This window comes from Oreochromis niloticus, linkage group LG19 (genome assembly GCF_001858045.2).
Source record: "Oreochromis niloticus isolate F11D_XX linkage group LG19, O_niloticus_UMD_NMBU, whole genome shotgun sequence".
Lineage (NCBI taxonomy): Eukaryota > Metazoa > Chordata > Actinopteri > Cichliformes > Cichlidae > Oreochromis > Oreochromis niloticus.
The window spans coordinates 25,722,985-25,745,420 of record NC_031983.2 but is presented as its reverse complement, the minus strand read 5'-3'; the positions used below and the strand labels follow the sequence as shown (position 1 = coordinate 25,745,420).

The window sequence follows — 22,436 nt, the reverse complement described above, 5'->3', positions numbered from 1 at the left end:
TATAAAATCAGAATTGGAACATTACGGCGGGATAAAGGCGGATGCTTTTTCATGTCTTAAGTGCAGTTGAGCTAGGTGTTACTGTATACTTGGGCCACAGGGACCACTGGCAAGGGTAAACTACTGTACTTCCTGTTACAGAAAGAGGAGAGAGAGAAACAGAGGGAGTGAGTGTATGTGTTCTTTAAAAGCTTGGCTTCATCCCCCACCCCCTGTTGTGTGGTCGCATAAAAAAGCTTGCCACACAATTTGCTTGATGTGTAGTTTTTCTGGCAAATGGCAACCAGCCCCTGTAGCTCGATGGATCTGCTGGACTGGAAAACAACAGCTGAAAAAAAATATCAAAGAACAAATGGCAGCACAGTTCACAATAGAGGTTGTGTGCATTTCTATATTACTCAGAGAGTAATATAGAGTTAGAGAGTTAATGTCTTTTGATACGCCATAGCCTCAGATTTGGCAGATATTTTGAAGTCTTTATGTCACAGGACCTGTTGTAGCTTTAAATAAATTGCTACTCCAGGGCTTGAGTTTATGGGTATATACAGTGCAGCACAAGTTCTTTTATTTAGTCATTTTCAAAAGTCAGTTTGGTTTCGCTCTTAGCTATAATGTCAATTTTCTCTGTCTCTCTCTCTATAGAGAGGTAAATTTCTGTTTTTTTCTGCTCTGAGGAACCAAGACTTAACTGGATATACTGAGACAGAGCTGCTTGTTATCTGAGTGGATATTAATGGAGCACTGTGCACGCCGTTTCAAACAATCTAAGTTGTTGTTCTAAACTGTTTTTTAATTAATGGATGTGACTGTGTTCAAGTGTCTCTGGAATTTTTTGAAAATGTTTTTTTTCATAAAGTTTCAAACATCATGTATGCACATCAGGTTCAGTTAGGTTTTACACAAGATTGTTGTGAACGAGTCTAAAGTTTTGAACTCGAGAAGATCTTTAATGCAACATAAACCATTTATAACTGCTATTAAATATTTCTAATTTCATTATCTTTATTTTTGCTTTTGCTCCACTTCACTGGAAAACAGCATTCATCAACATTTCTTTCTATGTTCAGTGCACACATGTCTTTAAGAGGCCTTTTACCATCACCATTATAAAATGCAACTCACTGACTAAACAAGACACCTATTCATCTTATAATTTCCAAATTGATTTTTTTCTCTGATCCAATAATAGGTTGTATTCATCCAAACCTTTAATTAAATACAGAAATTGGTTCTTCACTGTAATAAGAATGTGTTATACTTTGTGGCCATTTTGCACTCGCCCGTATCGACACTCACTGTGAGCTTCAGCATCATCATCATCGACGTGGCTCTGACCTCCACAATAAAACCAGTCAGGTGTTAAGGCCAGGGACTATATGTGCTGCTTCTGCTCTAGTCATGAGTAAAAGGTCATCACATTATTTACTCAATACCACTCTTTACTTGACATGACCCTGAAATATCAGGCTTAAATTTGGAAATGAGCTGTGTTGATGACTCAATTTACTTCCTCTGGCAGTTATGTCTGTTTAAGAATGAAGAAAGGAGAAAAATCCAAATCCAAGTTTAGAGTTATAGAGACCATGAGAAGAGAGGATGATGAGACATAACGGCTGCTTAATAATTGAACTACAAATATTTTTTACTGAATCCACAGTTGGTTCTACATTATAAAGTGGCTTGAATTAAATGGTGTGGTGCTCTTGGTGCGCTCGATTAAGACCTTGAGTACCTTGTAAAATAAGGTTGATTCATTTTGCTTTCGGACAAAGCAGTTCTCTTAAAAGTTCCCTGAAAAAATTGTACCAAATTTATTTTTTTGGTCACTGTGGTTGATGAACAATGAAGTTTATGGAGGACAATTTGGCATTTATAAAGCTTTGGAAAAAATCATTACAAACTGGGGCCATAGCCAGTAGGAATATCTTGGTTTATGCTTTAATCTTAATTCTGTGATATAAGATATTTGCCAGTATCAGGCATGATGTGACTCTATTTACGTACATGCTGAATAAATATCAGACACACTTTAAATACCTAATTAACATGACACACCTTAATTTGCTGCAAACTACTTAATCAAAATAGTATTTTGATTAAGTAGAGTACTAGAGTACAAATTCTGCAGCATGAGTTCACAGTGACATTTCTGTCACCACCTAAACAATAATTAACATTAATTAGCAAAGCTGACCTTGCTTGGTGTTGGCACCATTTGTCATGTTACTTAGTAAAAGTGACAGTGAGCGCCAGCAAAAAAACATCCAAGATACTTCTGCATGAATGTAAGTTATACGCGAAGAATCCAATTTAAAAGCAATCTGTACCCCGCGAAATAGAGCAGGGCTTTAATTGGGGAAAGCAGCTCAGGCAAATAGTAAAGAAAAGATCAGAATTTGATCAGCTTTATCGCATAGGACACTGGTCCAAATGGACTGAGAAGTGACTAATAATCACAACTCGAGACTTCAAATGTTCTGTAATACTTTGGAGAATGTCAGATATTATAAAAAAAGATGATAGATAATTTAGTCATATTTTAAAGACAAACCAAAATATTATCTTGTTTAATATTTTAATATGCAAAGATTTGCTGGATTTCTTTGCGTTAAAGGACACTGTGATATGTATTTCATCACAATATTTTTTTCTACGCAGTTATTAATTAGGACAATAGCTCATTAATCAGTTAATACAAATGTTTTTCAGATTGACATATAATGTCAAATTATATTTTGTTGCAGTCCAGCTGCCTTTTTTGGGATTCCAAATATTCAATGTAACTCAGATGGCTATGGAATAAATCCAGGGGATTATTCTCTTACTCTTCTCCAAAATGATGTACCTTCCTGTGAAGAGAAAGCTTGAGGACAACATTTCGACAATAACGTAGCTGAATATGTTTTATAGAAAATATCCTCAAACAAACAAGCTAACATGCATGTGTTTGAACACAGGCACAGTGGAGGCCTACACACAAATCCCCAGCAGGACAGTAGGGTTAAACTCACAACTTCAGCAACAGTGCTAACCACTAACCATAATGCTGCCCACCCTAAATAAAACTAATCACGGTACACTTCTTTTTCTTCATTATTCCCTTTAGAGGTCACCACACTCCCTCCATCTCACCCTATTCCCAGAATCATTATTCTTCACACCAACCCTCTTCTCTTTTCCTCCTGCCTGTAAGCTGCATGTTCACCATCCTTGGTCCTACCATCCCTCCTCCACACATGTCTAAACGATTCTCAGCGTTACCTCTGTAACTTTGTCTCCAAGTGATACATTATAAACTGTTCCTTTCACTCTTGCTCCTGTCTTTCTGTCACCACTCATCTTCACCCACTCCATCCTATCTCTCTTGTGCACCGCCCGTTGCTTTGGATGGTTGGCTCTAGGTATTTAAACTCAGCTACCTTGACTACCTCTACTCATTCCAGCATCACCTTTCCACCTGTCTCATTCACACACAGGTATTCTGTCTTACTTCTACTGACTTTCATTCCTTTTCTTTCCAGAGCATGCTTTGGGAAGGACAGCTACAGGCAGAAGATGGAGAACCAGCTTCAGCAAAACAACATTGGTGAAGTCTGGAGAGGCCTCAGAACCATCTCAGGCCACAAACATCAGAACTCTCTGCCTGGGAGGGATGTGAGGTGGGCAAATGAACTGAATCATTTCTTCAACAGATTTGATTCAGCCATGAGGCAGTCTCCAACATTGGCTGCAGACTCACCCACCCCCACTGCTGCTGTTCCACCTCTGACACCTCAGACACTTCACACCTCCTCTATTCACCCTGCTCACTCCTCCCCACCCCCAACAACAGCATCCAATACACATTCAACACAAGGCTCCAGCCTGTCTCTCTCAACCACCCAGGTTAGGAGGGAACTGAGGAGGATTAATGGCAAGAAGGCAGCGGGCCCAGATGGCATCAGCTTGAGGGTCGTCAGGTCCTGCGCGGACCAACTGTGTGGGGTGATCGAGCACCTCTTCAACCTGAGCCTGAGGCTGGGAAGAGTCCCACAGCTCTGGAAAACCTCCTGTGTTGTTCCAGTGCCAAAGACTTCACGCCCCAAGGACCTCAACAGCTAAGGGCTGGTGGCTCTAACATCCCACCTGATGAAGACCCTGGAGCGGTTGGTCCTGGCTCAGCTTCGGCGCCTGGTGAGCTCATCACTGGACCCACTTCAGTTTGCCTACCAGTCTGGCATTGGAGTGGATGATGACATCATCCACCTCCTACATCGTTCCCTCACTCACCTGGAGACCGCTGGGAGCACTGCGAGAATCGTGTTCTTCGATTTCTCCAGTGCCTTCAACACTATTCTTCCCTCGGTTCTGAAGGACAAGCTGGAGAACTCTGGAGTGGACCATCACCTCACTACCTGGATTCTGGACTACCTCACCGACCGACCACGGTATGTGAGGACTCAGGGCTGTGTGTCGGACAGGGTCGTCTGCAGTACGGGGGCCCCACAGGGAACGGTTCTGGCTCTGTTCCTCTTCACCATCTACACTGCAGACTTCTCCCACAACTCCACCCAGTGCTTCCTGCAGAAGTTCTCTGATGACTCTGCAATAGTCGGCCTCATCACTGATGGGGACGACAAGGAGTACAGAGGACTGACTCAGGACTTTGTGGACTGGTGCCAGCTGAACTACCTCCAGATCAATGCCAGTAAAACCAAGGAGCTGGTGGTAGACTTCCGCAGGCACAAGCATTCTCCACTGCAACCACTGAACATCCAAGGTATGGACATCAAGGCTGTGGACAGCGACAGGTACCTTGGTGTTCATCTGAACAACAACTCAGACGCCCTCTACAGGAAAGGACAGAGCAGACTGTACCTGCTGCGGAGACTCAGGTCGTTTGGAGTGGAGGGCCCACTCCTGAAGACCTTCTATGACTCTGTGGTGGCCTCAGCCATCTTCTATGGTGTGGTCTGCTGGGGCGGCAGCATCTTTGCTGGGGACAGGAAGAGACTGAACAGGCTGATCCGAAGGGCCAGCTCTGTTCTAGGATGCCCTCTGGACCCAGTGGAGGTGGTGAGTGACAGGAGAATGGCGGCTAAGCTGTCATCCCTGTTGGACAACATTTCCCACCCCATGCAAGAGACTGTGACAGCACTGAGCAGCTTCTTCAGTGGGAGACTGCGGCACCCACGGTGTGGGACGGAGAGATTTCGCAGGTCTTTCCTCCCCACTGCTGTCAGACTCCACAACAAAGACTTTTGCAGCTGATCAAACACACACATCCACACATGTGCAATAAAACTGCTATATGTGCAATTCTTTTTCTGACGAAGTTGTACTTTTGTATTTTCCTACTCAGTTGTATATAGCATTTGTATTTCTATTTTATTCTATTGTATATATTATTATATTCTATTTTATTCTATTGTATATAGTATTTTATTTTATTTTATTGCATTCCAGTGTTTTCTAATTTCTGCTACATAACTTGCACTTTTGCTGTAACAAAACAAATTTCCCACCTGTGGGACTAATAAAGGTCATCTTATCTTATCTTATCTTATCTTATCTTATCTTTCTGCAAACATCATACTCCATGACATTTATAGCAAGTACCCTGAATATGGAAAAAATTGTATAGTGGTATTCAAGTCTGAGAATTCCATCATTTAAGCACTGCCAGGTCAAGCTGGAAGACGACAGTTTGAGAGATGCATGTTCCAGATTCTGATCTACATCCCCATACAAACAAAAGAGACATACTGTATATAATCAGACAAACGTGGCTATTCGTCTTTATTTTTTCTCTCTTAAAACCATGCAGTTTGCTGGGCTCTCTCTCTAACATTAAAGGCAAAGAAATTACTCATGTTAATAAAAACTAGAATGGCAGTGAGATTGCTGCTCTGAAGAGAGGTTTACTATCGACTAGACCGGACTCCGCAATAGAAATACAATCCTTAAGCAGCAGGACTGGCGTTAAAACAGCAGTACTGTATCAGTAAACATCTGCCGGTCTCAAGTGTCCTTGAGCAAGACACCAAATCCCTGTGAGCTCCAGGGGTTCTGTTCTCCAGCTGACCCCAATCTCCCTGAGGAAGAAGTAGTGGGTGAGGTTTCCCTGCACAAATCGATACAGAATCAAGTATTATAAGTCTTACTTTTCAGATTTGCAGCAACTAGCAGGGTCATAAGGTTAACGTAAATGAAAGGGTACATTTGTGAAGGTTTAAACCGTCACTCACTGCATTCGACGTATGAAGGAAACACAGAACCCATCCAACACCCAACGGTATTATGTTGAGCAGGTGGGGAGTAAAGTACAAAATGTCTATTGTGGCATTGAACCTGGAAAGTAAGAGCCCCATCTGACAGTGACAGTGGGGCCACGTTTCCCGTGTCTATCATTTTCTTTCCTGCCTACGTTCACCATTTTTTTCTGCCATCTCTCTTTGTGTTCCATTCATCCTTCTCTTTTCTCCCTCTTTTACTATTCTCTTTTTACCACTCTGTCCCTCTTCTCTGTCTTTGATGTGCAGGTAATGAAAAAGCAGAATCAATTGGCTGCTGCTTTGTGCCAGCAGAGGTGTTGAATGGAAATCAATCCGTTACCTAAAGACAAGGGAACTGCAAAATAACACAGACACACCAACGACTTCCTACTGAAAAAAGGGAGAGTACGGGGAAGCGGGGAATATGAAAGCACAAGACGAAAGGGAAAGTGATCTAACGGAGAGAAGAATGATCAGCATGGGTCGTGATAGGCTGTCTAATCATTCCTCCTCTGTGGCCCCACAGAAAGCTGCTTGTTTGTAATACTTAATGTAGTATTTTGAAGTCTCAAGGTGAAGGTCTAAATGCACAGACTCTGTGCTGTGAATCTAAGTGAGAGCAACAAAACAGCTACAATGTTATCTTAAAAAGACAGACAGCTATAAATCCTACTTGTCCCATCTCTGTATGTTACACTTTAGGGACGAAGAATTATGAAGAAAGAAGACTTTCCTGGAAACCAAGGGCACGGTCATGATGACCCAATTGGTCATTCCTGGTGTTCCTCGAGTTCCTGTTGACCATTATGCATATTGATGTACGTGTAGGGATTAGTAGTGATAGGAAAGAGATTTCCCTATGGAAGCTTGAGGTGTTTGCTAATTCCCTCTCCCCCCTAATTTACTGGAGTAAATATTTGGCTCAAATAACAATCATTTCCTGTGAGACTGATCTAATCTGTGTAATCCTGTGCAAACAACAAAAGTCAAGAAAGGCCAGCAGAGTCCTCGGCGTCAAGGCCATCCTGTTTGAGTCAGCAGGCTGGACTGTGTTGTGTTAGTTTGCGATGAGGTTGAACACTCATGTTTCTTTGCTTTCCATCCTCGTCTCATATCCTTGTTAGTCGAACTTGCCCTGATATGAACTTTTTGTCTGTCATGTAAGGCAGTAAATAAGGACAGATTGCCTGTGCATATGCTTTGATAAAAACCAAGCTTATGTCTTTCACTTTAGGATTAATTATGCAAATTTCAGACAAGGAAGTGTGTAGGTTGAAAAAAATCACAGTGAATAAATAATCATTTTCATGATCAAACAGAATTGGCAAATACATATTTTTTGTTTGTCTTTTGGGGTATTTTAACCTAGAATTTCCATGGCCTTGTTTTGCCCATGTGCATACATCTCACTTACCTTCGAGCTCATGCAGAGACTTCATAGTGACCTTACAACTCCCACATGTATCCCTTTCATGGTCACTATTCTTTCTTCGTAGTGCCCCAGTAGCCCACTTGGAGTGGCCTAATAACTCTCTTATAGTCACCTTGCAGTGCCAATATATCAGCCTTGTAGGTATGTCAGTGCCCAAATGCCTTACATTCTCACTTATCTCCAGCTGTTCCACTTGTATTTCGGGTGAAAACATTTTCCAAGAGGATCATTAAAGTTAGATCTATTCTGATGTAATTTGATATGTGCTGCTCAGGCTTGGCTCATTCTCTCAGTAGGCCACATCATACTCAATTTCTCACTCTGTGTAATGAATGTAATGCAGTGATGCTGTCAAGATTACCTGTAAACCAGTGAGTCATCCTGACTTCCGTTATACTGTATCTGGAACATCCGAATTCCTGGTATATTCCTCTGGAAGTTGAACTTGATCAGTGCAGTTGATGACGTGGCCTCAGCTGTCACCACCCTCTTATCCACACCACTCTTCACATCACCTGTCGCGTTGCTCCCATTGGCGCCGCCTCGGGTTGATGTGGAAATGTCCGACGATCGCGTGTCAGACTCCTGGATGTTGTTTGTGTTGTTGGAAATGTGCGGGAGTTTGATAATAACCAAATCCACTGTTTGGTGAGCCTCGCCGGCGGGGTTGGAGGAGATGCAGGTGAACGAGCCAGTGTCTTGCACCTTACTGATGACAATGTCCAGAGTTCCGTTAGCGTAGACAAGTGTTCTGGAGGAATTAGAGACCAGTTTACCCTCAGGAGAGATCCAGTGAATGGCTGGCTCTGGGTCACCTCTTGCCTTACACCTTAAAAGACAGAAAACCAGTGAATTGAAACTCGAAACAAGACAGCACAGGGACAAGAGTACAGTAGAAGCAAAGCTTAATGGTTTCTGGAATCCTGCTACCTTTCCTCTGAGACTTGGGTGAAAAGTAAGAGAGGCTAAACCTTATCTACTATGTTGACAGAGCACATTAATTTGAATTAGAGTACAAATGATAGCCTTTGTACTACAGTTGGTTAGCTAATAATGGAGTAGTATTAGGTTGAAGTAGTATTACTTCTATATTAAAAGGTTTCTGGATCAATACAACTATTTTAACTCCATGCTGACATTTAAAAATTCCTTGTCTTGGTCTAAAATTAGTAAGTTAAGATACTAAACAAGTAGTTATTAAAATTTCTTGTGTCATAGTTATAGCTCTCTTGAGACAGAGATCCAAATAAACAGCGAGAAACGGTATCAATCAGTGACACAAATTACTCCAAAAGAAAGAGTCAGAGAAAAACAATGCTCATAATATTCTATTTCATCAAACAAAAATGGTTTTGCAACAAAGCAGACTCAATTTGAAGGATTCAAAATTAGAAACAATCAAAGTGAGGAGCATGTTTGTCAGGGTAATTTAGCTTTTCCTTTTTCTGCAGGTAATTACAATTACTGTGAAGTGCTGCAAAACTTATAGAATAAGAGCTAACAAAAATCTAATTTTCAGCTGGAGTCACACTACACATTCTCCACACATGGTTGTTAATGTTAGAAATGAACTAAAAAGGGCTCCTGGGATCTGAAGTTTATTTGAAGTGAAAAAGGGAGAAATGAAAGTGACACAAACACATACATTTAAGCTGTTTCAACCCTAACCCCAGACCTTTTAAAGGGTAAAGATATGCAAACTGCACTGTGCATTTCTTCTTCTAATTACTAAAGATTAGTGTTGATTTGTTGACATTTTCTACCTAAGGTTTTTAAAGGTAATTGGTAATTATGTGACAGCGCACCTCAGATGTTGCAGAGGAAAACTTGAGTGGTGAAAAGTGTGTAAAATAATTCCCCCATTTTTTAAAAGCAACAAGTAATGGTCACTCTTTTGAGTAACAATATTACTATGATAAAGTAAGTGCTGGGTATAAAAATGTGTTGTCAACACCTAATTACCTAACCATACACTTTCTCCACTTTTTGAATTTCATGAAATAAATTGGTATTACACGAGATTACAAATTTAAATAGATTGGCCCACGCTGTCCACTTATACCTTTTATATGACACTGACGACAAGATAGAATGAAAGAAAAGGGGATAATAATGTTTCACTGATTTTCTTTTTCCCCTTTTCATCATATTTCCATATCTGGAAACATAACAGCTATCATGAGTATAAGTATGTGACCAATATATATGCAAATGAAATAATCACCATCTCTCAAACGTTGTTGTTGTCTTGATTTAGTTTTGTCCTGTAAAGTCTTTGGTAATGTTTCTGTCTCTCTCTGATGTTTTGTGCATCAGAAAGCAGTGAGGCTTTTCATATTCTTGGATGTTTGTGCAAGTTAGGTGGTTACAGGATGATGGCAAAACTGCACCACATAATAAGAACTTTACTCCCTAATTATTATTGATTTCATAACCACCATATTATGTTTAGATGCATTTCTAGCAAGAACTGATACCTGAGAGCAACTCTCTGGCCTTCAAGGACCCTCATCTCGTGAGAGTATCTGGTGATGAGTGGAGGCTCGCAGAGAAACTCCTCTTCAGGGATGGACCAGAAGTATCGGCCAGACAGGTGCTGGGGTGTGGCACACGTCTCCAGGTCATCCTCCCTGTTCAGCCTTCGCAGCCAAAGTAACTCACAGTTGCAGTGGAGAGGGTTGCCACCGAATGACAGTGCAAAAGAAGAGGCGTGCATCCCTGACGTTGCTAGAACCTGGGAGTGCAACACAAGTGCATTAAAAAAATTAGAACAGCAACATTTTTATAGACAATTCCACTACGTTCGGTCGAGTTTGGCCAGTTGAATGTGTATTTCTTGCTCCATCTAATATAAACTACTAAATAATGAGAAGTAAGAGTGCTGGAGACATGTCCTCACATTTGACTGTAGAATACTTTGGTATACAAAGAAGCATGGTCAACTCAATGATTGCAAGGTGCCCAGGACCTGAGGCTGCAAAACAAGTCCAAATAATGGACTCTCGATTCTATGCATGACAGTTAGTATGAGGTGTTTGTGCAGATAGGCTGTGCTTGGTGATCACCAAATGCGCCACTGTGCTTTATGGCCATCAATACTTCTACTCTGGACTCTTCTTTTTAGATAAGAAAGGCTTCCTCCTTTCAAATCTTCCAAACAAACCATACTTTTCACTTCCCTTCTATTTGTACTATTGCAATTTTAACATTTAACATGTTAAATAAGGGCTGCAGAGTCTGAGATGTAGCTGCTGTATTTTTGCAGTTTGTCTGAGCATTGCATGGTCTGATCTTTTGCTGAGATATTCAGTGTGCTTGAGCCCAGCAAAATGCACATACTAACTGTTTTAGAGGTGGTCACACCTACTTTGATTGCATTTGATTTGCAGCTTTTTTACATTACAGTAAAATAAATCGATTCAATAATTGCACTGAAAAATAGATAAACAGCTTTAGCCTGCTGATTCACAACCTGTTTTTTCTTTATTTTGCGTGAATTCCCCCAGGATTTAATTGCCTAAATACGGTGGTATTGTGTGGTAGGCTGTGTTTAATGTTTTTGATTGAATGTGGTGGGAAAGAAAATTCTAAGAATACCTGTGCTCGTTGAAAAAGTGGGTCAGGTGGTAGCTTTTGGAGTTTATTAGAGGTGACATCCAGCCGGTTTAGTTTCTGTAAAAGGGAAAAGGTTCCCTCTGGAATGTATTCCAACATGTTGTGGTCTAAACTCAGCGTGTGGAGGCTTGTCATTCGCTGGATAAATAAAGGAATAAAAGAGACATTAATTGTTGTTTCTTTCAATGTGGTTACATTTTCAGTCATTCGATAATTATAAGGGGAACAGAGAAATGAAATAAAATGTGTGGTGAAAAAAAAACAACCTTTTTAAAGTTTTAAAGTTGACTATACTTAGTTACCAAGCATTACAGTACTGACAATACTTACAAACACATCTTGGCCATCAGTGAAACTGCATATACAGTTATTGAACTGTCAACATAATGACCTCTGCTTAGTCCCAAAGCTCATTTAAGTCTAAAATAAATGCACCCACATTTTTTAAGGTCTTTGCCTCAGGATGCTTTTTTTTTTTTTTCAATGCCCTCCAGCCAAACAAGCTTCAAAGTAGTGTTGCATGTTAAAGAGGTTCTAACCTGGATGGCCTCCCATGGAATAGAGTCGAGGTTATTGTAACTAAGATCCAATTCTTCCAGTGCCAGCAGGTCATTGAATGCTCCCTGGTGAATCATGACCAGCTGGTTGTTGTTCAGAATCAGGTGATGAAGCTTGGACATCCCACTGAATGTATCATTGCCTATCCTCGTCAGTCGATTGCTGTGGGAGAGTCAAGAGAAATAAAACTTCAGAGAAAATGTATCAATAAGATTTCACATTGTAAGAAATTATTTTTAGTTCATACCTGTTGAGGTGTAGGGCTCTGAGGTTTTCCAGATCAGCAAAGGCATGAGGTGTGATGTAGGAAATGGTGTTTCTGGATAATGTTAGGTCCACCAAACGCGTCATGTTTGCAAAATCTTTTCTTTTCACACTGTGGGCAAAGATGAGACAAAGATAAAATACAGTTAAAATGAACATGACTAACTCTATATCTGTTCTTCCAGGACTAAATATGTTGTGTTTTAAGCACTGACACGTCAATCTCCAGATGAAAATGAAGAGTTGATGTTAAATGTGTGCGAGTCAGGACAGAGTTGAAATGCAGTGTCATCGCTAACAGGGGAAATGCAGAAACTCTTTGAATATTTAGAGATAAAAAAACATTCTCAAACAAAGATTGTGTGTGGTATTCCTTTTATCCTTTCCAGCTCATTCAATATTAGTGAGCTTGAACAACTCTGTCCAATGGAACTGCAGTTTAGAGTCTCTAAACTGCAGTTCCATCAGGAGACAGCCCTGAGCTGCTCCGCTGAGAACAAACCGACTATGACTGAAGATAATTTGTCTGAATCCCCCATAAAAGGCTCACTTGGTGACGACGTTTTGTTCGAAATTCAGCCAGTTAGTTATTTTTAGTTATTTCTCCAAGACGCTTGAGGCTGGGATGACCGATGACATCATGGATCGTGCTTCCAGTTTTGAAGAAACATTTTATCCACATTAACACTAAACTTTCCACAGGCTATCATATTTATTTATGTAGGTATCTATTGATGATCAAGTTAACAATGAAGTAATTCATCTTCAGTTAATATAAGGGTTCAGTGAACAAAGGCAATAATTACACTATTTTATCAGGAAAAAGTATGGGGTCACTGTTTTAGGCAGTAATAACTGTAATAATTATATCCCAGATCTTACTGCATATGATAACCTTGGGATATTTCTAAATGTACAAGCAAAAGTTGCACTTATAATTTTTGATATTAGCACTTTAATTATCCGTAGACACGTATGATTTTTCCCCTTTTATTCCAGAGTAGCTATAACATTAGCTCAGTAGTAGAAACTCAATTAGAAAAAAGAAATTTAACAATCCATCTGTTACAAACAGCTATAGCAAACCTCCCAACTGAAGTAACTGTGTTAGGATGCCTGGGTCATTGACCCAGGGCTTTTGAGTTCATTATATTATTTATCATTTCTAGTCTTTGGTTTCTTTCTTAGAGTTCCGTCTTATGGTTTGTCTCTATGTTCTATAGTTGCTCGGTCTCCCCTGTCGGCTGTATCCCCTTGTTAAGTTCGCGTCTCTGTGTTATGTTTCCTGTTTTACTTTGAAAGTCCGTGTTTCATATTAGTGTATCTGGTTTTGCTTTCCTTGTCTCGTTAGTCCTGATTTGCCCCAGCTGTGTTTCCCTCCTGTTGCCCATTCCCTGATTGCTCCCTCTATGTATTTAAGCCCTGTGTTTCAGTTTGTCATTGTCGCGATCTACCGTTTACTATGCTGTGTGTTTCTGTCTGCTTGCCTGAGTTTATTTTGCACTTTGGAAGTTTGTTACTTTGAGTTCAGCATTAAAGCTGTTTTTGAGTTCACCTTTTTGCCTCCGAGAGTCTGCACTTTGGGTCCTCCTTACCACCACTCCTGCCTGCACACAGCCTTAACCTAACAAACTGCCATACTAGTGACCCACATTACACTTATAAAATATAGCATAGCGAGAGTGGCATATGCTGGGAAATAACATTATGTACTGCAGTAATGCAGACGTTCTACCAGTAGAGTTTCAACAGCAGCTATCGAAGGGTTTTAATGTAAATGGTTGTAGTCTCACGAGTATCGTTATTATTGATATGATGTGATCACCTTGTGACAAAATTGTCAGCCAGTCGTAGCTCCACTGTATGTCTGTCAATGTTGGGTGGGACAAATAGTAGACCTTTCTTGGCACAGAGGGTTGCCAGGTTGGGTGACAGTATTTGACATACGCAGCGTTTTGGGCATATCTGTGCCCGCACAGCCATGGCGACGGCCAGCATTACACACAGTAGCAGCCTTTCCATGGTTACCCCCCGTACCTGGAAACAACACCTAAAATAAATGGAAACAAGACAGACCGAGAGAGAGAAATAGAGATGTTAACAACATTTGAAATGAGATGCATATAACTAAGTTAAGTGGTCCCATCCCCATTTTTCACATGAATTATTGTTATTACTATTTTAATAAATGTTTCAGTTATTGTTCAGTGACTTGTGATTTGGTTAGATTTACACCTCAAAAGTTCTTGGTTATGTTTAGGAAACAAAACTCCTGGTTTGCAGTCACATACACTGTTCCACAGTATTAACCATGTTATAAACCCTGTCCTTGCTTTTCTGGATCATCACTGTTACAGCCATCTGGAGGCCATGTGGATCTGTTTGATATGTATGCTGCAATAGGAAAGAAGGAAAAACTTATGGCACAAGTAAAATGTTAAATACCAATGGAACTTGTGACAAAGAAACTGAGATAAAACATGCTTCCCCTTCAAAAGTATTTTTAAAAGGAGAAGGACGTACTTTCTCAAGCTTCTCTATAGTAATACATTATTTATCACTAACTGCACATCCTTTGATATCAACTCAAATAACTGTAAATGCAAAGATGTATATTAAAAGTCAAGTGTAGATATGATGATGAGTGCAGTAAGGAGACAGATGACTGGGCCTGTAAAATCACTTGTGGTGGGTTTTTTTATGTGGTTTTCTGTGCATATCAAAGAATAAAGTGATCAGTCATGATCATCAGAAAAAAAAAAATCTTTAGAACCCAACATGACTATGACCACCAAACAAGAGGAGGATTTTATTAGTCTCATTTATTGCTCAGCAGTGTTATTGTGCATGAACATGAGTGAAAAAGCACACATACTCAGTCATCATTAACAAGCCGCAGTGCTTGTAGTTAATTAGAGGAGTGTTAGTGCGAGAGTGCAGGGTGGTCAGAGAAAATCCTCATTAATGGCAACCTTGATTTCAGGTTTGAAGGACATGGGAGAATCACCATTAAACAGATCACAGTGCAAACAAGCATGCACACACACGCAAACATCTACGCATTCACAGAAAAACACAACACAGACCTGATGAGGGTGAAACTGAAGTTGAGGATTTGTCTCTGTGAACTTTTCTCACACTTTTTATTTGAGCTAAAATGCAGCAGAACAATAGAAACAACTTGTATGCTGTGTGTTCCATAATAGGTTTGTTAAGACGTTTTAAAGTTACAACTGGGAATACTGCTCATGAGATAACCTATTATAAATAACACACCATGATTATGATTATAGGTAAACTGTTTTATTCATGACATGCTACTGCTTTATAAATCAAATCCAAACCAAAAAGGGAAAAATATCCAACAAAACAGATTTTTTACAATCTGAGAATCCAAGCAGGGTAAAAACCATAAACCTCAACAATAAAGTCTTAGTTTGGTCTGCTTTGAGAGAATTGCCCATCATATGTCATTACTGTGGAGACTGATTTGTTCCAATCAGTGTCTTTGCTGAGAAGCAGCCAGTTAGTGGAAAGGAAATGAGTGCAGAATGAAACAGCAGCAGCATTTGGAGCCATTTCAACAGAAAAATGAATTTTAAGCCACAGTATTTGTAAAGAAAGCACATGGTACAGCCGGTTCATCTAACCAACTTGCGTAGCTGGTGTTCATACCATTACCCGAGTCCCTGTGTATTAAAGGAGCCGCACAACCAAATGTCTTGTAGAAAGCAACACGTCTCATCAGTCCTTGGATGTCATTCCCATCACTAACAAGCACACAGTGAAGGTGTTAAAATCAAAATGCTTTTTTGTTCAATTCTGCCTCCATCTGTGGTGTGAATTCATCACTGTGGTGTTCCTGCACTGCACTTCCCAGACATACACTGTTAGTACAACCAACACTGCTCATAGTAACCTCACAGTTCTCTTGTTTATTCCAAACTGGAACCACATTTTGTTTTTGTCAGATGTATTTTTCCTGGAGAAGAATTACAAGATCCTACCACTTCCAGTCTCTCTGTGGTCGCTTTGTTTTTGTGTATCATTGTTTTTTATTCCATTGTTATCATTTTGTTGTCATACTTAGCCTCTTCATGGTTGTTTTGCAGCTCTTATCTTTTCTTATCTTATCTTATCACATCACTTTGAGGATATTTTATTGTTTTGTCCTGTGTTTTTCTTTATGTGTGTTACTTAGGTTGTTCTGCATCCTGTCCTCTCTTGTCTTTTGACTGGAAAAGACAAATCTGAGCCAGATCTTCTTGACCCTTTGCATCCCTGAGTCTGTGTCCATGTTCAGTTCAGTAATCCTTCCATGGGCATTTAATGTTGGGGTGAGTGTCAGGTTGGAGCACTGGCCACTACATAACCTACCTGGAGGTCAAAAATATTTTTTGTATCCTACTATTTGCCACTTTTAGAGTTTCGAACTACTGTAAATGGCACCTGTATGTTAAGACTAGAGTTCAATAAATTATATAGAGTCGTGTAATATTAACTCACTACCCAGGACTGATTACGAAACCATTCACCAATCCGTAGTCTAGTTGTGAGGTCCTCTCTGTACTTCTTTCATTTCTGTGTGTAATCACTGACGTGAAATTTGCTACGATGTCAGAGGTCGTACAATTCCTGTATTTCTTTTCCTCTCTGTTTGAGTGCAGAGAAAGAAGAGCAGAAAGATGGAGCAGCAGCTAAAAAGATCGCCGGATGACTCATATGCTCTGGTGCTACAGAGTGAGAGAGAGAGAGTGAGCGAGAGACAGCTCTTGACCCTTCTGACACGAAAGCAGATATCACCTCATTAATTACTCTGAGAAATGACTGTAATGAGAATGAATGAGTGAGACGGAGAAATGGAAAGGAAACGGGGAGAATTATCAGAGAGAGTGAGGGGAAAAAAAGAGAGATCAGAGAGCCAGCTAATTAAAATGAGTGCTGAGGTGTGAAAGGAAAAGGGGGAGAGGGACGAATTTCATTTAGAGAGAGGAGACAAGGCAGGATAGATGAAGAGTTGTTCTGTCACGCTTTATATGCGATATGCAAACCGTAAAGCCATCCGCTATACAGGAGGGATAAGGCTATATGTCACACACATATAAAAGTGAACATTTCACCAGCACTGAACTTAATTTTCACACAAACTCTTCGTCACTCGCAACCTGATGTAGCTTGAGGTGACATGTAGGACCACTGGGATCAAATGGAATGGTGAATTAACCAAAGGGATTATGGGTAAGGAAGACAAATTAAGCTCTGTTTGCAGCGATGTGTAAAATACGATTCTGTTTCACACATGTGTGCAGGCTGCTTTATCCACTTCTTTGAAATCCATCCACCCTGTTCCCCCGAAGGTCTCCCATAAAGCCAGTTTCACCCCTGGCTTGCTCACTGATGAACAACTGGCTTCCCCGGACAGCTCAAATGGATTCTCCACACGCTCCATATACTGAAACTGATCTCGGGCTGCATTCAAATCTCAAAGGGATAACCAGAGGAACAACTTGGCAGTTAAGAGCGATGGCTTGGAAGTATTCACACATTCAAACTTGTTTGAAGCTGCGTAGAAGCCACGACTGAAGATTTTTTGAGTGTTTTTTTTCTTCCTGATCAGCTTTTTCACACATCCAATAAGCGAGTGACACATTTGTGATCATGCACTTTATGGTAAACCTAATAAATGACACCGTAGCAAATTTTTTAACACCAATTCCTCCTGAGCATTTCTGGCTACTTTTTCGCTACAGTTTTGAAATTTATCAGAGAGACAATAACAATCGCGTCAGTATGAGGAATAAACATCTAAGCACAAATATAAGGACTCACAAATGTCAGCAAATTCCTGGAGAGAGATTGCTGAAACTATTGGAATGGACAGGAGGGAATGTATAAAGAAGAGGAAAAACTACAGAGACAAACATGTTTGCCCCTGAAAAAAAACACTGATTTTAACAAAGTGAGAGGAGAGAATAAAGTCCCTGCATTTTATTCTTTTCTCGGGTGGCCCCAACACAACCACACAGTTATTAATACGTTAAGAATCAGCACAAGCATACATGCTGTCAACGACTTCAACCACTTGTATAGGTTATGTCATAGGCTAAACAAAGGTTCAACAAAGGTTCTGCACAGAAATTTAAATCAGACCATAGACTGCCCATCATTTGAAATATGCACGTATAGTAGGAACTAAGCGCCTAGTGTATTTCTCCAGTGACTTACCACAAAACCAGGCTAAATTTGCAAAAGTGATGCACAAAAGATGAAAATTAAAAACGACCTATCATTATTTAAAGTGAATCGTTAAGTAAAACAGCACCTGTTCCGCTCGTATTCATCTCTGAGTGACTGTTGTAAGTCGAGAGCTCGTAGCAACAATCTTTACCGCGTGACGTGGATGTAGCATCACAAGTAGGAAGCTATTCTGACAATTCTAAAGTGTCATCCAGTGGTTTTGCAGGGCTCTTTACTGAGGAGCGTAAGGTAGTTTACTACAGCACTTATTGTGTTGAAATAGATTATTTATGTCAGTGTTAGGAAAACCCTTCACACGTTTAAGGGTCCTCCCACAGTCTGAGAGGACTGGGCTCTCTTTGGGGAGAGTGACATTTGTTTACTGCAACATATTCTTCCAGACAGCAAAAAAATACACAGAAGCTTACAACCTCCAGATATTAAAGTGATATAGACAATTAGATTACCGCAGGGACTACATTTAAGAACATTAAGCATTAGCTGAGGTGCATCTCAATCACCTATTAGGGAAAATAACATGCAAAGCTCAAGCTAATCTATGACATTATGATAAAGCTGTTGATTTTGTATTATTTGCAGATAATGTGTCTCACATTTTAGTTATCATGTGTTTGTGGCTTATAATTCACCTCATCGTTCTTCAAAAATGTAAGTGCAAGATGTTATATCACAGGCCTTTCCTGAATGTTTTCATTCATTTGGAATAGTTAGTACAACAGAAGTATCTTATGATGTACCCCAGTTTGAAAAGTTTCCCTTGTGTTGTAACATCAACATCAGATATTATAATGAAATGCTTTCAGTGATTTTGTTGCTGTTACATGTGTTAGTTATGGTAAATGCACTTTACACAACTCGCCTCGTTTTTTTTTCTTTCTGTTGAAGTGCTTTTATCAAACTTTCATACACATTCACACTCTGATGGATGCATCAGTGAGCGACTTGGGGTTAATATCTTGCCCAAGGATATTTGGAGCAGCCAGGGATCGAACAACCAACCTTCCAGATTAGTCGATGACCTGCACCACCTCCGACAGCCACCAGGTAAGAACAAGCAAGCATTTTTCCTTTAATCTGATGAATTCACGTTTTTAATCATTTAAAGTTTTCAAGCTGACTCGAGGATGACAAAAAAGAGAGGTTGACTTCAGAGCTGTTCTGTAGCTTTTAACCACATTGCATCAGATTATTGACACAGAAATGATCACATTTAATTTTCTGTTTTTTCAGCACATTAAAGAGAATATAGCCCAACAGATTCTAGCCTACTTTTGAAGTTTCCAACTAAAGTAACAGCCCCAAAATCCAGCAAGACATGTCTTCAGAACGTAATTCAAAATAATAACCTTGAGCTCTGTGGATAAAAAAACGTGTGAGAATTTTTGTCCTAAACACTAAACGAGAAGGAGATTTAAAAAAAAAAAAAGGTTTTATTTTAGCCTCCTCCAAACTGCAATTCAGCTGCAACCCTACCAAACGGGATGCAACAGAAATGAAACAAAGCACTGTATCCACTTTCTAAAAGTGGCAGCGGGTCAATAATATAACCTTGTACAGGAATCTCCAGGGTGGAAAGGGTTAAAGTGCTTGTAGATATTGCAACTGGGAAAGCTCATTTGACATGATTGAGAGCTCCAGAGCAGTTAATATATGGACCCTGTGTTTTCTTTAGCTCAGCATGTGACATGAGCCATTAACACTAAATGACAATGAATGCAACTTATTGTGGTTATTCACATTAATAAGGAATGTCAGATCGAATCAAAAAAGATTTCTTGTGTTTTGTGTGCTCTTTTTTGACTTGGAGAAACATGTTGGAAAACATGTTCCAACATGGTCCAAGCTCCTTAGACCATGTTGGAAAAAGTTCCCAATCCCCTGTTAATTTCACTCATTAATGCACCTAAGCACTTGCAGGAAATGCACCCACCTATTAAAGGAGGATCTGGGACAATCGAAAGAAAATTTCAGCTAAATGTAACAACATTCAGCACTAGTGTTTGCATGCTCACAGATTTTAAGAGAATTAGAGCTTGTAGCTTATAATTGTTGTTGCTGGAAATACCTTAGAGCTCCTTTTTTTCATTTTGTCAAGCAAATTAATAGCTTACATGGTCTTCTGTGGCTACAAGAATGCACCTTCATGGCTTGTACCAGCATCTAATGCATAACAAAATGCACCAATGCCCAGACCACTTAAAGTAACCTGCTGGCTTTCTGTTCTCTCTCCTGCACCGTTTGCTTTGTTTTTCTGTGCGTCCACTGGAGTAAACCTTATGCTTAAGCTAATGCTTTACTCACTTGAACAACAGGGGTCAGCAGCTGCCTAAATACATCACAATTACTCTTTATTCAATTAGTGCACTTTGAGAACGTAGCGCTGAGTAGGCCTAAACACACACACACACACACACACACACACACACACACACAGGAAAATGAATCCCAGCCACACCAAGTCTAATCTGTATGCAAGCTTTGCATTTAAAACAGATACTCAATAGCTTCTGTGTACATACAGACACACATTAATTATAATAGTGATAGATTTGCCAAAGATTTTACTTAATAATTTTAAAAAATATCAACCTAACCTAAAAATGTGTTAAAACATTCTTCAATTAACCTTTTCATCTCAGTGGTCAATGTGCAAAAAAAAAGGCTTTATCAATCACTAAAAATACAAACCACCGCTATTTGTGGTGATGGATTTATCTGAGAAGCCTATTGGTTCTAGTATGAGATGAGCTGAGAGGTGAAGCAGGTTTAACACCATAGTTCCCACAAACACTATCCCGAAAATACTGTTAGAATGCATAACTTGAACAAAGAATGGCTGTAATATGAATATTTTTTTATATATTGTAAAGAAAAAAAACAATAAGACCAACTTATATCAGGATTGAATGGAGTGCCACCTTTGCAGGTAATATTCAGGTTGAATTGTATAGTTTAGCTTAATATTTTGGTATCAGGATAAGGACTATTCTGTGTAACAAAAGTCATGGGAACTAGAGTATAAAAGTTTATAAATAATATGGAGAAGAAACAACTTTCAACTGCGAGTACCCAAAATTACCTAAAAGTACTAATTTTGAAAAAAACAAATGCCGCTGGGTACTCGTGTTTGCAGCAGGTAAACACATTGTGCAGTCCATTTTTTATACTTCTGGTCTTTGTGGCATTTAAAAAACGTGAGTTTTGTATATAAATATCTCTCATTCCCAGTTATATGTATTAACCTAGAGAGAACAACTGCTGGTTAGGAAAGGGGTTTACTGAACAGTCCATTTCAGTCTCTCCACCTCACTTTATACTGAATTCATTCTGCACATGCATGTTTTCATTGCATTAAGGACGAGAAATCCTCCTTAAGCCTGCCTCCTGTCCTGCATCACAATCTCTGCTTCATGACAGAATTGGATTTAATGGTTCAAATCAAACCAATCAAAGGCAGATACAGCCAGCTGGATGATTTATAGGAGTACACGAGCTGCCCGAAATTCAAGATGATCACCGCCAAGGTCATTCTAATAGGAGTGGAACGTGAGAACACACACATGCCCTAAAGCCATAGGCTACACACTGATGTGGAAGCATGTTTAATGCATGCACACAGAAATGTATACTAGATGTACTATACTGAGACATGTATTGATTTTAGATTCAGTTATAAATGCACTCGCTTCTGTTTTTGTTTGACTAAGGAACAGAAGAGAAGCAGTAAAAGGAAGAAAGCAGATTTGTAACATGAGATCTTGGCGGTTTGGTGCTTTAAGTGCCTGATTCATGGAGAAGCTGTGTAATATCTGGTCTACAATTTTATTTCTGCAACATTGCATCACACCACTATTTTTCAAGAGACAGCAAAGTACATCTATCACTGAATGGATGCACCCTCATGTTCACAATACACTTTCTATGTCATAAAATTACTACCTGTCAAAACGCACACAGATGCATACATCAAAGCTGCTGAAGACATTGTGTAAAACTGTCTCAGCTCATTGTTTTATGAGGTATCAATGACTTTTGGTGACTGTGGTTTAGATTAG

At 39.8% G+C, this 22,436-nt stretch overlaps 1 protein-coding gene across 3 annotated transcripts in view; it reads right to left on the bottom strand.

Annotated features, from left to right (window-relative positions):
* Positions 1-22,436, bottom strand: part of lrfn5a (leucine rich repeat and fibronectin type III domain containing 5a) — a 108,110-nt gene that overhangs the window by 10,896 nt on the left and 74,778 nt on the right. For all 3 annotated transcript variants that reach the window (XM_025901100.1, XM_005477569.2, XM_003445486.3), the window contains 6 exons: positions 13,949-14,173; positions 12,107-12,235; positions 11,841-12,021; positions 11,284-11,439; positions 10,164-10,420; positions 8,048-8,515 (listed from right to left, as the gene is read on the bottom strand). In XM_025901100.1, the coding sequence (XP_025756885.1) occupies positions 8,048-8,515; positions 10,164-10,420; positions 11,284-11,439; positions 11,841-12,021; positions 12,107-12,235; positions 13,949-14,145 (1,388 nt within the window). In that variant the 5' untranslated portion in view covers positions 14,146-14,173. The remainder of the gene's footprint in view (positions 1-8,047; positions 8,516-10,163; positions 10,421-11,283; positions 11,440-11,840; positions 12,022-12,106; positions 12,236-13,948; positions 14,174-22,436) is intronic.